The 13,800-nt window shown below is 33.7% G+C and overlaps 1 protein-coding gene across 1 annotated transcript; it reads left to right on the top strand.

Annotated features, from left to right (window-relative positions):
* Nucleotides 1-2,266: 2,266 nt before the first annotated feature.
* LOC126777228 (ethanolaminephosphotransferase 1-like) lies at nt 2,267-12,494 on the top strand. The gene is made up of 9 exons (XM_050500216.1): nt 2,267-2,559; nt 2,942-3,010; nt 3,769-3,991; nt 4,161-4,314; nt 4,712-4,820; nt 9,291-9,448; nt 9,646-9,823; nt 10,365-10,541; nt 10,780-12,494. Exons 1-9 carry the CDS (start codon nt 2,503-2,505, stop codon nt 10,840-10,842), a joined length of 1,188 nt encoding a protein of 395 aa, XP_050356173.1. The 5' UTR covers nt 2,267-2,502; the 3' UTR covers nt 10,843-12,494.
* The last annotated feature ends 1,306 nt before the right edge of the window (nt 12,495-13,800 follow it).

Below are 13,800 nucleotides of genomic sequence, written 5' to 3'. Positions count from 1 at the left end.
CGGGTTTGAACCCACGATCATTGGTTAATATTCACCACTGGGCCATCTCGGTTTTTCACAGCAAAAATCTTTATGGCATTTTATTACCTTTATACAAAGACTAGCCTGTCCTGACTCCGTACGGGTAAAATTCCTACAAATGAACCTTTAATTTTTTTATTTAGTTAAAAACAGAAATTAAAATTCAGATTGAATATGCGTATCTTAATGATAATTCGTTCTGATGTTTTAAAGCCTCACCTTTATCTTGAAATTACTTTTCGTCTTACAAAGAATAAATAAAACAAACATTTATTCATTTCTCTACGTTTATGGGATTAAAATTTACCTAAGTTAATATTATTATAACATTCATTTTCATTGAAAACATTTTTTAAGACGTATATTTATGTTTATACTTCCCGCTATATTTATAATAAGTTTTAATTCTTGACGTGGACCACCACGAAGTCGCCATCATCGTCGTAATTGAAAGCTTGGAGATGGGTGTTCTAACCTCGCCACGGTAGCATGCGAAAGCGATCCCGTGGCGCTCCTCGTTAAGACGGAAAGGGTACCGCTGGTTTTTTAGTGGGTATTCCGATGCCCCACATACCCCCCCCCCACTGTTCCCGTGAGGAAACGCGTAAAACGTTTTTCCAGCGTTAAAAAAAATGTGCGCTCTAAGCTACTGAACTAACGAGTCAGAAGTGTAAGTCACTATATATATTAAAATGTAATAATATCTATATATAATAAAATGGATTTTCCGTAGCTTATAAGGACAATACATGGGCAACACATAGAATTCCTGAAATGGAAACTAAATCGATTTTAATGAAATTAATGAAACTTCTCGCGGAAAGGAATGGTGGTGGTGCGAAAAGGAATGGTAGGAAAGTAAGAATAATCTTATTTGCTCCATATATATCAAAGACGACAACTTTTATGCCATTTCAAATCGTAGAAGATTAATGTATTCTGCTCTATCAATTTAAAATTTACCCGTATTATCAGTAGTTAATATAAATTTTGTTATTTTGTGTTAAAATTACGTTAAGTTAGAAACCGACTAAGATTTTTGTTGGGCTGAATATAACTTAAACTAATTAAATTAAATTAACTAAAAACATGCTATTTTATTTAATAAACAACACTATATATCCTAATATAAGTAACAATTAGTTATTAACCATATCCTTTTTAATAATCATAATTATTAATAAATTAATTTATTTTATTTCCAATTATTTGTTGTAACGAACTCTTAACAACTAATTCAATGTCATATAAAAGTAAGCAGTATAAATAATATTCGTCTCCACTCCATGTCTTGTCCTGCCGGCTAATTTCGGTTGTAAAATTTTATTGTTTTTTGTACACTGCTTTGTGAAAACAATCTTAAGCAATCCGCGTTAGGTTAAATTTGCAAAAAAATTGTTTATAGTATAACTATAACTACTTATATAGAATTGCCGAGTGTTTGGTGACAGTGTCGAGTGTTACTTTTGTTCGTGACTGTGTGTGTATCTTGAGTTTTTTTATATATCGATGGAAAAAGGAGAACTAAGCTGTTTCGTCTATGACTGCCTACATAAGTATAATATGGTATAGATAAACAGAAATTAATTAGCATTTAAGTAAAGCAATTTTAATACAAATATAATTATAATATATATACTATATTTCTTTATAATAATAAACTAGAACATAAAATACTAAAATATTTAAGTTATAGACTTTGTCATAGAAATGCATTGTTACTTTTTCAATTACATTTTTACTTTCATTATCAAACGACCATCGAATCATTTGTCGACTTAGATCAAATTTTGTTTTGTTTGTAGCGAATTAATTTTATAATCTTCTAGGAATTTAGAATTTAAATGTTTAAACGCTAATCGCCGTAAGTATACTTTATTCTAAATTTGCTCTCACCATAAAACTTTTTAAAAAAAACACTCCTTATGTAGGATTTTTTTTTATTCCTTATAACTCTGCAATCTTGCCAATCAAATCGATTTCTCGTGGGTACATCATCGGTAGACGGCAGAAATCTTGCCTCATACAACATAAGCCACTGTACAAATCTTTATAAGAGTCATAAAATATATTTAATATTATAGATTCGGTATTTTCAAACACTGTAAATAAATGCGTTTTTGCTTTTGCTATAATTGACATACTACTAGTACTATGTAGAACTATACTCTGTGGCAAATTCTAACCTATTATTTTAATAAGGGAACTGTCATAGTGCCAATTCGTACTTGATAGTCTACTCTGTAGCTACTGCGCTGCGCTGTGGTTATACATACTGCAGTACTGTATACCTAATGGTCTAAGTAAAATTAGCAATATTTATGTATATTCTATTTAACAAATATTTCTTAACAGTTTAGACTCTACAAAGTGTAAAACATGAAATACAATAAATATATTCAATTAGTCATTATAAGTATTTAAAATTGGAATATTTATATTATCCGCAAAGGTATCGTCGTAAGTTATAAAACCCTAATAATGTTTCAATATAAATATCTCAGCCGGGAGCATCTCGAAGGCTTCGATAATTACAAGGTAATTTAATTTACTTTTTGTTAAAAAGCTATTTATGGGTGGATAAAATTTTTCGAACATAACCTAAAAATCGATCTTTTTACGCAACATTATACTGCACTTGCAACTAGTTCTTGTAGTAGTAATTAAAATTCGAGAATTTAAAATAATCAACCATTTATTTTAACACAGCATTGCACATATCGTATTTAAATAAATATGCAACATTAGGAATATAGGAAAAATAAAATTTTATTTTAGAATTTTACTGAATGATTTATAAAAACAAATCGTTTAGTTTATATTATTGCTATGTTAATAATTATTAATTTATATATTATCATCTGTATGTATATAGATAATGTTAGTCATTTTATTGAAATTTCATATTTTTTCATTTCAGTATATGTCAAAAGACACAAGCCCCTTGAGTGTTTATGTTATGCATCCTTTTTGGAATAAAGTTGTAGAGGTAAGTTTGATTCAATAATTTTGACATAGGTACATACTTAAATTTTGACATATCAATTATGTTCTCTTGTATGAAATATAGTATCTCTCTTCCCTCCTTTCATTGATTAAGTCTTTTTAAAAATATGTCATTGTTTTAAAAAGGTCAATAACCATTTAACAAAAAATATGTTTAATTATATAAGCAGCAGATAACATTTGTAAATGCCAATTAATTTGAAGTACTTCAACCATGAATTTGTTAATTAGAACTACTATTTAATTAATGGCACTTTGCTATTTTTGCTTCAGTAATAACAAATTACTTAAACTGTTGCCATTATGATGTATATATTTTTTTAATTAGAATATGTCATAATGATAGAGAATCAGATAGACGGATAACATAATATAATCAGTTAAGCCAAAATAAGCTGTTAATGTGTGTGTGATAGTTACATATGCACATGATTATTGGAGTGTGTGCATAAAATTATCAATTTATGAAAAATACTTTAATATATGCTTACAAATGTTCAATAAGAAGATGTCAATGTAGTAAATAAAATATAATTAAGCTGACACACTGAAGAACTTTTAAATATTATATATTAATCCAGCTTTTAATTTAAAATAAGACAAAAAAAAATTAATCAAAAATGTATTCATCTAGATACTTTATTTTTTTCTCCAGATAAATAATTGATAAGGACTTTTTGAAATCAATTAAAATTAAAATCTAATTAAAATGTTTGTTTCTCTGTCTTGTTTCTCTTTAAGATAATACCACGATGGGTAGCACCAAATGTTTTGACATTTGCTGGGTTTATGCTGACAGTACTTGACTTTGTGCTGCTATCGTACTACGACTATGACTACTTGGCTGCCAGCACTAAAGTCCACAACGAGACAACCACTGAACCTCTGAATGGGCATATGGAAGTCATTCCACAGTCCCTGTGGTACATCTTAGCAGTATTCCTGTTCTTAGCCTACACTCTAGGTAACTCTTAACTATATTTTAAATAAACTGGAAGTTATAAACTTATTGTATTCGTTAACAATTGTTAGTTTGAAGTAAAAAATCCAATTTTAATTTTCAAGAAATTTTTAAGTGTATGATCTGCAGAATACAAAGTAGGTTTTTTTACAGAGATATATTTTTTTTTCAGATGGTATTGATGGCAAACAGGCACGCCGGACGCAGACCTCTGGACCTTTAGGTGAATTATTTGACCATGGACTTGATTCATATTCAGTTTTCTTTATACCAGCCTGTCTTTATTCCATTTTTGGACGCTTAGACTTCTCTATAGCACCTATTAGGTAAGTTATTAATTTATTATTTCATAGAATAGGGGTAATATTAGTATTAACTATGGCTTTGCATTTAATAAATTTATTTCTACAAAATCTAGAACATATTTTATATATTTAAATGACTACTCAATACAAATACAAATTTGGATCATAGTGAATTATATTCTTATTGATTATGATTTTATTTTGTCTCACAATCATTTTTCCTTGATCATTGTTTTTTTTTTTGTAAAGACTTTTATTGTTATTGTATGTATAAAACCAGCCTAGTTTGAATTGTGAGAATGCTACATTTTAAATGTTATAAAACCTGCATTAAATAATATTTTAGATTTCTCAATGGTTCCGTTAGTAGTTAAGAACTTTGGAAATTAGTTGTGTTATGAGTATTTATTCTTTTCAGAATGTATTATGTGATGTGGAATCTACTAATAAATTTTTATCTAAGCCACTGGGAAAAGTACAATACTGGTGTATTATTTCTCCCATGGGGTTACGATTTCAGTATGTGGGTGAGTAATAAGCCTATTTAATTATAAATAATATTCTTCTGAACAAATTTCAGCAACTCTGGCAAATCTCAAAGAATAACCATTATAGAATGTAAATAATTCTAAAGTAAAATTACTGCTATATATCAGAACATAAACATCAATTTAAATATATTTATTTAATTAAAAATATTTATTTAAATAAATAAAGTTATTATTAATGTTGGATCAAGTATTTAAAACCAGTCTATATTAACAGCATGTAATAAAATGTAGTTTTTATTAGTTACTAAATTGCTGTAGTTTGACCCTTTCCATGTCACGCCTCCACACTTTGCCCATCCCTATCGTGGCAATACATCGCTCGCTTCACGTCTCTTTTCCATTTAATTTCTCCCAAATGGCGCAACAAAAAAGAAATAACGGTCGTACAGCGGTGCTCACCCCCACCATACCTTCGCTGTTTGAGGTCGAGTTCTCTAACATCCGAGGACTCCACACTAACCTCAACGCTGTCCACCACCATCTCGAGACAGCACGGCCAGCAATGTTGTTTCTCACGGAGACACAAATACTCCGTCCTGCCGATACCAGCTACCTTAATTATCCCGGCTACACGCTTGAAGAATCCTTCAAAGCGAAAGCCGGAGTATGCTTGTTCGTCAGGACGGATGTTTGCTGTCACCGACTGCGCTGCTTGGAGGACCCCTCCTTCTCCATGTTGGTGGTACGTGTGGACCTGGTTCGTCAGAGCCGAGTCTACGTGTGCCTCTACAGATCCCACAATGGTGACTTGGAGACAAGCCGACTATTTGACCATCTTAGTCGGGTGGCAGATGCTGCGCAAGAGCAATTTCCTAACGCGGAATTGGTGTTTTTGGGGGACTTTAATGCTCACCACGAATCCTGGTTGAAATCCCTCAAAACTGACCATGCTGGAAGGACTGCTCATTATTTTGCTCTCACACATGACTTGACCCAACTGGTTGATCAGCCCACCAGGATCCCAGACATTGATGGGCAAGCACCTTCTCTACTGGACCTTCTGCTGACTTCTCACCCGGTGGAATATCAGGTTGTGGTTCAGGCTCCTCTTGGCTCTTCGGATCACTGCCTTATTTCTACCAGAGTGCCACAGGCCAAGCTGCCGCCACTAGCGGTATGCAAACGTCGCGTTTGGCACTATAAGTCGGCGGATTGGGACGGTATGCGCGATTACTATGCGTCGGTCCCTTGGAAGGAACGTTGCTTCAGTGGGAATGACCCGACAGCTGGTGCCGCTGCTGTTGCTGGCGAGATCATGCTGGGAATGGAATACTACATTCCTAGCTCAGATCTCGTCAGTAGGAGTACGCGTAACCGTTGGTTCACTCGTGAATGTGCCGATGCTGTATCAGCTAAGCAGGCGGCATATCGCAAGTGGATCAACGGCTGCATTAGCGGGGCATCTAACATTGACTCACTGAAAGCAAACTATAATAAAAATTCCAAGTCCTGTAGAAAGGCATACACGAGAGCGGATGCACAGCGCATTGTACAGATTGGTCATGACCTTGTTTCGCATCCTAGGGGCTCCCGTAGCTTCTGGCGTCTGACCAAGTCTGTGCAAAACAATTTCTGCCAACCTTCGCTGCCACCGCTCAGAAATCCGGACGGATCGCTAGCTCACAGTCCGCAAGAGCAAGCTGATCTCCTGGCTAAGCTCTTTGCCGACAATTCCGTCATCGATGATTGTAGTGCACTGCCACCTACAATACCTGCATGTGGCCATACGATGCCTGACATTAAAATCAGGCAACGTGATGTGCGTGCGGAGCTGCAATCACTTGATGTACGGAAAGCTAGCGGTCCCGATGGAATACCAGCCATAGTGCTGAAGAAGTGCGCAGCGGAGCTGTCTCCTGTGTTAACGCGCCTGTTCCAACTTTCTCTCTCTTCGGGAAGTGTGCCGGAGGCTTGGAGAAGAGCTAATGTGCAAGCGGTTCCCAAAAAAGGGGATCGGTCTGACCCGGCAAATTATCGGCCAATAGCTATCACCTCAGTACTTTGTAAGGTGATGGAACGGATTTTAAACAACCAACTGATCCATTACCTAGAAGATCACTGTCTAATTAATGATCGTCAGTACGGGTTTCGACCAAAACGGTCCACAGGTGATCTTCTAGCGTACGTAACACACCTCTGGGGTGAAGCTATCGACAAGCGTGGAGAATCGTTGGCTGTCAGCCTCGATATCTCCAAGGCTTTCGACAGGGTCTGGCACAGAAGTCTTCTCTCCAAGCTACCGGCATATGGTCTGCCTGCTCAGCTATGCACCTGGATTGCCAGCTTCCTACACAAGCGTAGCCTTCGTGTTTTAGTAGATGGTTGCGCTTCACAATTCTATGTAGTGAATGCTGGGGTCCCCCAGGGATCTGTGCTATCTCCCACACTCTTTCTTTTGCATATCAATGATATGCTCTCCCTTGGGAACATACATTGCTATGCAGATGATAGTACAGTGCATGGTGGATACCACGGACGCGCAGTGGCTGGGCGGGCGGAAACTGAGGAGAGGCGGGAGAATCTTGTCATTGAACTCGATAGGACGTTAGATCTCATCGCCAAATGGGGCTCTGATAATCTTGTTGAGTTTAATGCCAAGAAAACAGGTATGCGCTCTCACGGCGAAAAAGTCAACATTTTCCCCTCTTCCTTCCCTCTGTAATACTCCGCTGGTGATGCAAAGCAAAATCGCCATGCTGGGGATTGACGTTCGCTGCGACCTTAGTCCAAGGGATTACATCGAGGCTGTTATAAAAACAGCTTCACGGAAACTCGGAGTTCTGAACAAGGTGCGGCGCTTTTTCACGCCACAACAACTGTGCCTGCTGTACAAAACACAGGTACGGTCTTGCGTGGAATATTGCTCGCACCTTTGGGATGGCTCCGCTAAGTACCTACTTGAGGCCTTGGACCGGTTGCAGCGACGTGCCGTACGCATTATTGGCGACGTAAAGGTCACAAACACCCTTGAACCTTTACAATTGCGTCGTGAGATAGCAGCACTGAGCGCTTTCTATCGACTGTATCACGGCGAGTGCTCTGAGGAATTATTCTTTCTAATTCCTGCTTCCCCCTTCCTTCTTAAGTCCACGCGAGCTGGTTCTCGATGTCACCGCCTAACTGTGACATCAATTCCATCGCGAACAAAGAAATTTGGCAACTCCTTTCTTTGTCGCACTTCCAAAAAATGGAATTCCTTACCAGCTCACGTATTCCCCTCCTCTTACAACCCGGGTTCCTTCAAACGAGGCGTGAAGAGGCATCTTGCGGGCCGGCAAGGCGAAGGCGGCTAGTGCAGAACGTTTTTCCCGTCTGTACTGGCCGTCGTCGCGTTTGGACTCTACTACCATTTACCATCAGGTGGAGTAGAGTCATTTGCCCTCCCGGCGATATAAAAAAAAAAAAAAAATTGTGGGATCATGATTTTGATGTAGCCACATCCATACGAGCGACTTTTTATGAGGTCATTTCTGTAGCACGATGGGCGCGATATTACGTCCCAACTGTGCGGAAAACGTATTATTACTATTTGTTAAAATGTAACAAAAATTTAACATTGTTGTGGCTATAAGGTATTAGTTTATTTATTGAAATCTAATAAATTCCTCGTATATTCAAGTAGGTATAATCCCTTCCTATTTACATTTTTCGACAATGAATCAATATTAAAGAATAATATATACAAGTATTCTATATTTAAAAGCTTATTATTCATACCTTTCACACGGTCTTATACTTCAGTAATTCGCAACATCTGACCTATCACACACACATATATATATATATTCTTCAATTTCACCGAGTGTATTTGTATTTCCTTAATGTCATACAGCAAAAGCGCTCTTCTAATAGATCGACTCGTATGGAGCTACGTTTATATTTTAACGTAATGTTACGCCGCCGCATGGAAAGGGTTAAAAACCTCTTACATAACATAGAAACACGTATTGCATAACTAATTAGTAAAGCTTTTGCGCAATATATAAGTATATAATAAAATAATGTATTTATGTATTTATTTAGAATACCCAACAAAAGTGACAATAGTTATAATACAAAGCTATTGTTACTATTCTTACACATGAAAGAATAAAAAAAGAAGTTAATTACACTTCTAATTATAGGAAATGACGACATGGCAAACAATGGGTTTTATACTTTAACGTAAGAATAATATATGAATAGTTATTTGATAGTCGTAAACAAGGAGAAATTTACAACTTACTACCTTTTTGTAGTTTGGTTCATAGTGGCTTACCAATGTGAGCGAAATACATGAGAAAACATGCAATAAGATAAAAACTTCCTCCGTGATTAATGGGTGATATGCGAGTCCGGGGTAATAACTATTAGACTTGCCATCAAGTGGTCTATTTACCTGAGCCTTTCCTATAATAGAATAACGATGTTCTCTAAAAATGTTAATTGCTTCTTAACTAATTTCAGACATCAACTTTTGTCTTCCTATGGACGGGTGTTAGAGGCACTAGTTTCTACAAGCGTTATTTATTCGGGGGATACACTCTCGCAAACGCATTCGAATGGCTCATATACTTTACAGGTGTCTTCACTAATTTACCTGTGTCGTTATATAATATATACCAGTAAGTGAAATTATTTATTTAAATTCTTGAATGATCACCTTGTGGGAGAGCTTTGTGTCCTATCTGATGAGTGGGTGGGTAGTGCATTGCAAACCAGTTATAACTGTACATTTACTTCAAGACAAGCATTTTTTAGCCTACTTGAATGAAAAGTATTTAGATTTTTCTACTTTTTTGACCGTAAAAATTATTCGCAGATCGTATAAACTACGGACGGGGAAAATGCGTTCGACAACAGAAGCAATACGACCGTTGTGGTCTCTGCTGAGCATGATGGTCGTGTGCTCGATATGGGTCCACAAATCGGATCGGTTGCCGGACTGCGACCCGCGTGCCTTATTCCTACTCATTGGCACGCTGTTCAGTAATGTTGCAGTAAGTTATTTTATATCTATTATTTATTAATGATAAATTTACCATCAATATCTAGTCCATATATATTAACGATAACGATTAATTTATCGAATATCCCTCGACTTATTTAGCAAGACCGACGGTTTCAATTGTTATGCGTTGGCTACCTAATTTCAATTAACAAAACAAATGTAATCATCAATAAACAAATTTACACCTGATTTCAACTTGCCATTGTTGCCCATAGGTGGCTTTAGATCGTATATCCTTTGTTCTTTTGTGCCTGTTATTATATTACTGTTCAGATTGCCAAAAAGCAATACAAGGTATAGCTGCTTGGCGGTCGAATTACTAATGAGTTGGTGTTACCCACGCTTCATCAACGACATAAAAGCTTTTTTGTAAATTTTATACAGCAACTACCGATCTTATAAAATCTCAATGACCCCCATAATTACATTCCCAAATTCGAATTTGAAATTAAGTGCATAACGGAGTAAGAATTGTTGACATAAACTGATTTATATTAATTATACTGGCTCAAAGTGTATTTTATTTTCAGTGTCGTCTCATAGTGAGCCAAATGAGCAACCAGCGGTGTGAAATGTTCAATTGGCTGCTCTGGCCATTGTCGGCTGCTACTATGGTGTCCATCGCCTTTCCTAACTATGAACTAGTGATGTTTTACACTATGATCACTATGAGTATTGCGGCTCATATTCACTATGGAGTTTGTGTGGTGAGTATTATTATAATATTTAAGTTTTTATGAAACTTAAATATCAATTATTATATTTATGTTACTTCTGTGTTAGTATTTATGCTACAATTTTTGCGTGCTTAGATTATGAATTTATATTTTTCTTGATATGTACTTTGTACATAGCCTAATTTAGCCATTCCTGCATTCAACTGATAAAATATTTATATACATATCTCTATACTATCAATGTTCATTTGTTTTATATAATTTTCAGGTAAGCCAAATGTGTGACCACTTCCGAATAAACTGTTTCCACATAAAGCAACGTTCAGATTGACTCTTAGACGACAATGCGTGCTAAATAACGTAACATTGAATGCCTTTATCTTATGTTAATTGCATTTTATACTATATGAAAGTCATTGTAAGGGTATACACATAATGGTTGTAACTATGCAGTCATTTCAATATTATATTTAATCTGTGGATTATTTATTTTTTTGCATAAAACGTCCAATATGGTGTACAAGTTACAGTAATAATGCAATAAAACATAATTAATCATGGCAACATAGTCGCGCTGATATTACATACATGTATTATAAATAAATATACACATAGTTCATATTGATATAAATGAAAAAAATACACCTTTTTTATTATAAATTTTAATAAACATCATTTTAACAAATTTAAATTTCGTTTTTGTCTTGTAACGGCTAAAATTAATTTATATCAATAGGAATAATATTTTTATTTGTATATTTATTTTTTCGGCACAATGTTGTTTTATCAATGTTATGTTATAAAGAGAAATGTGTACAACAAGTAATTGACTTAAAAATTGAAATAAATATTTAAAACGTTTTTTCTTTTATCTTTACACATTTTTGTTTAAGTGTTTGTAGCACGCATTGTCCGTGAAGGCGGAGGACAGGGAGCTTTGGCGCACCTTGGGAGAGGCCTATGTTCAGCAGTGGACAACGATTGGCTGTTGATTGATTGATTGATTGATTGTCCGTGAATTTACTAATAGAGTTTTGAGTGAATTTATTTAACGAATATATCGTTTCGTCTTAATCGTTAATTATGTTTGTAATAATTTATGTTTAATTTCCCCTAATTAAGTTTCCGAAGGGAATACGCATATAAAATAAACGGCAGCAGATGCTGTTGAACTTATCTTGGTTTATAAGTAAAATCCATCATAAGAAGCAAAGCTGAATAATCATAAAACTCACGCGTTTGTTCTGTCAGTCAGATGACAACTGTTGTTCAGTATTTTTTTTGCTAACACTACTTCGTTCGAGAACTGTCAATTTCAATCAATCGATTTATTTTGACAGTATCTATACGCATTATAGTGCGCGAATAACATTATCTGAATTTTCAGTTACGTTATTCAATTTAGACTAAAAAGTAAGATTGTCCAGCATTACCTATTATAAAAGTAATTATTGTAAAATAATTTTACAACTCGTAAGTTATATCAAAATATAAAATTTAAATTCGACATATTTGTCTATTAAAATTATTAATACTACTTTAAATTAACATGACTAATAAAATCGTACATTTTGATATTTTAAATAATACTCTTGTATTATAATGTGTACAAAAATATATAATTCAAAAACGCTTTTTACATTTTAAGCAATATACACAATTTTACGTTAATTGTGCTGTTTTGTCACAAACAAACGTTTATAAATTAATTTAACAGGACTTCAAATAAAGCTATCTCTTTCTCGTATGTGGGGTTAAAAAGGATAGCAATATTTTGTTGTTGATTAAGTATAATACACTTTTACTCTAAGTCTATTTTAAGACTTTATTTTATTGTGTGTGACTGTGGTTTTACAGATATATCACGCGTAATTTTCACGCAAATTTGCTCGATCGCTTTTTACTGTGTATACATTTCTCATAAAATAACATTATAACAAAGTAATTTTATACAATCAAATTATTTTTATAAGACTATTTTCATTAAAAAAAAAAATTGACGCCGAAAACGCCTTAGTATAGTTAATACGTTTTGTCAATTAATATTTAATCTGTGCAAAATTTTCATAATGCGTATTCCTTTTAAAGTATTTCAATGAGATTATTTTTTTTAATATAATTATTTTAACTTGCATTACCAGTTTGTATTATACGCTATATTTATGTTATAATTCACAGAATTGTGACGTTAATTCATTCCTATGTAATTATATAAAAGTAATATTGAACAATAGGCAACATAAAATTTATATTTTTTTTTTCGTGGATCTATTGTATTCTGCCAATGTGACGTATGGTAAAATAACTTTATTAATAATTATGTAAATAATAGTTTAAAGTATAATCACCGGGGTGATTAACGTTTCAACGATGGAAGAAAATGTACAAAACAAAAACATTTATTTTTCGGATTAATCATTTTATTAATATAAACTATATTAATTGTGCATATTTAGGACTTATTCTTTAGAGGGGTTATTTACGACAGAGCAGAATAGAGCCACACCCATATTGCTATTTAATGTAATTTAATCTGAAATCCTGTAACTTGTATAACTTTAAAAATATATATATTAAAAACAAACTGAATGATACCTCGTGTGAGTTTTAACACAAATCCGTATGTTAACTTTTAAAACTCACTCTAGGGGCTCAGAATGTATCAGAATCGCTCAGATGGGCTCATACATTGTAAGGTGAACGTCGTCCAATAAAAGTGTAATGTTAACGATATAACTACATTGTCATGTAATGTAATATATAAAAGTATTGAATTATTTATCTAATTATCCTAGTCACGATTCTAAATCAAATTAATTTTACATAAATTTGTAAAAACAGACCTCACTAAGATTATAAGTCTGATTTTAACCCACCATAAATACAAATTGTTTTCTAAATCTAAAAACCAATCAAATTCCTACAGAACATTAATTATATAAGAGTATACGACATTGGTCTTAATTTTGTTTTTTAGTTTTTTTTTTTTGTGTTTGACAGGTCTAAAAAAATTGCAGGTCTTTTTGACCCAACTTATGAATGACTTTTTAAAGCACTAGCATTTATATTTCTTACAAATTTGATTGGAAATAGCAATATTTGATTGGTCTGTTTTATATTTTTATTAAAATAAGTATGTATTCTATATTTCAAATATAAATTAATCTGTTATGATAAGCATGTAATATTATATATCTAAGAGTTAACTTCAATTGAATTTGTACAAGTTATATTTTTATATTATTTAATTTGAATGTATTGAGATTAAATCTAATTTTTTAACGAATCA

Source organism: Nymphalis io, chromosome 22 (genome assembly GCF_905147045.1).
Source record: "Nymphalis io chromosome 22, ilAglIoxx1.1, whole genome shotgun sequence".
Taxonomy (NCBI): Eukaryota; Metazoa; Arthropoda; class Insecta; order Lepidoptera; family Nymphalidae; genus Nymphalis; species Nymphalis io.
Note: the sequence above shows the minus strand (reverse complement) of the source record. Positions and strands in the feature narration are given on the sequence as shown.

What these genes read in the sequence shown, in the direction of transcription:
- LOC126777228 (XM_050500216.1), top strand. Translation starts at nt 2,503, where the DNA reads ATGTTTCAATATAAATATCTCAGCCGGGAGCATCTCGAAGGCTTCGAT. An exon ending in TTTGGAATAAAGTTGTAGAG is followed by an intron (nt 3,011 to 3,768) that starts GTAAGTTTGATT and finishes TTTCTCTTTAAG; the next exon opens with ATAATACCACGATGGGTAGC. An exon ending in TTCTCTATAGCACCTATTAG is followed by an intron (nt 4,315 to 4,711) that starts GTAAGTTATTAA and finishes TATTCTTTTCAG; the next exon opens with AATGTATTATGTGATGTGGA.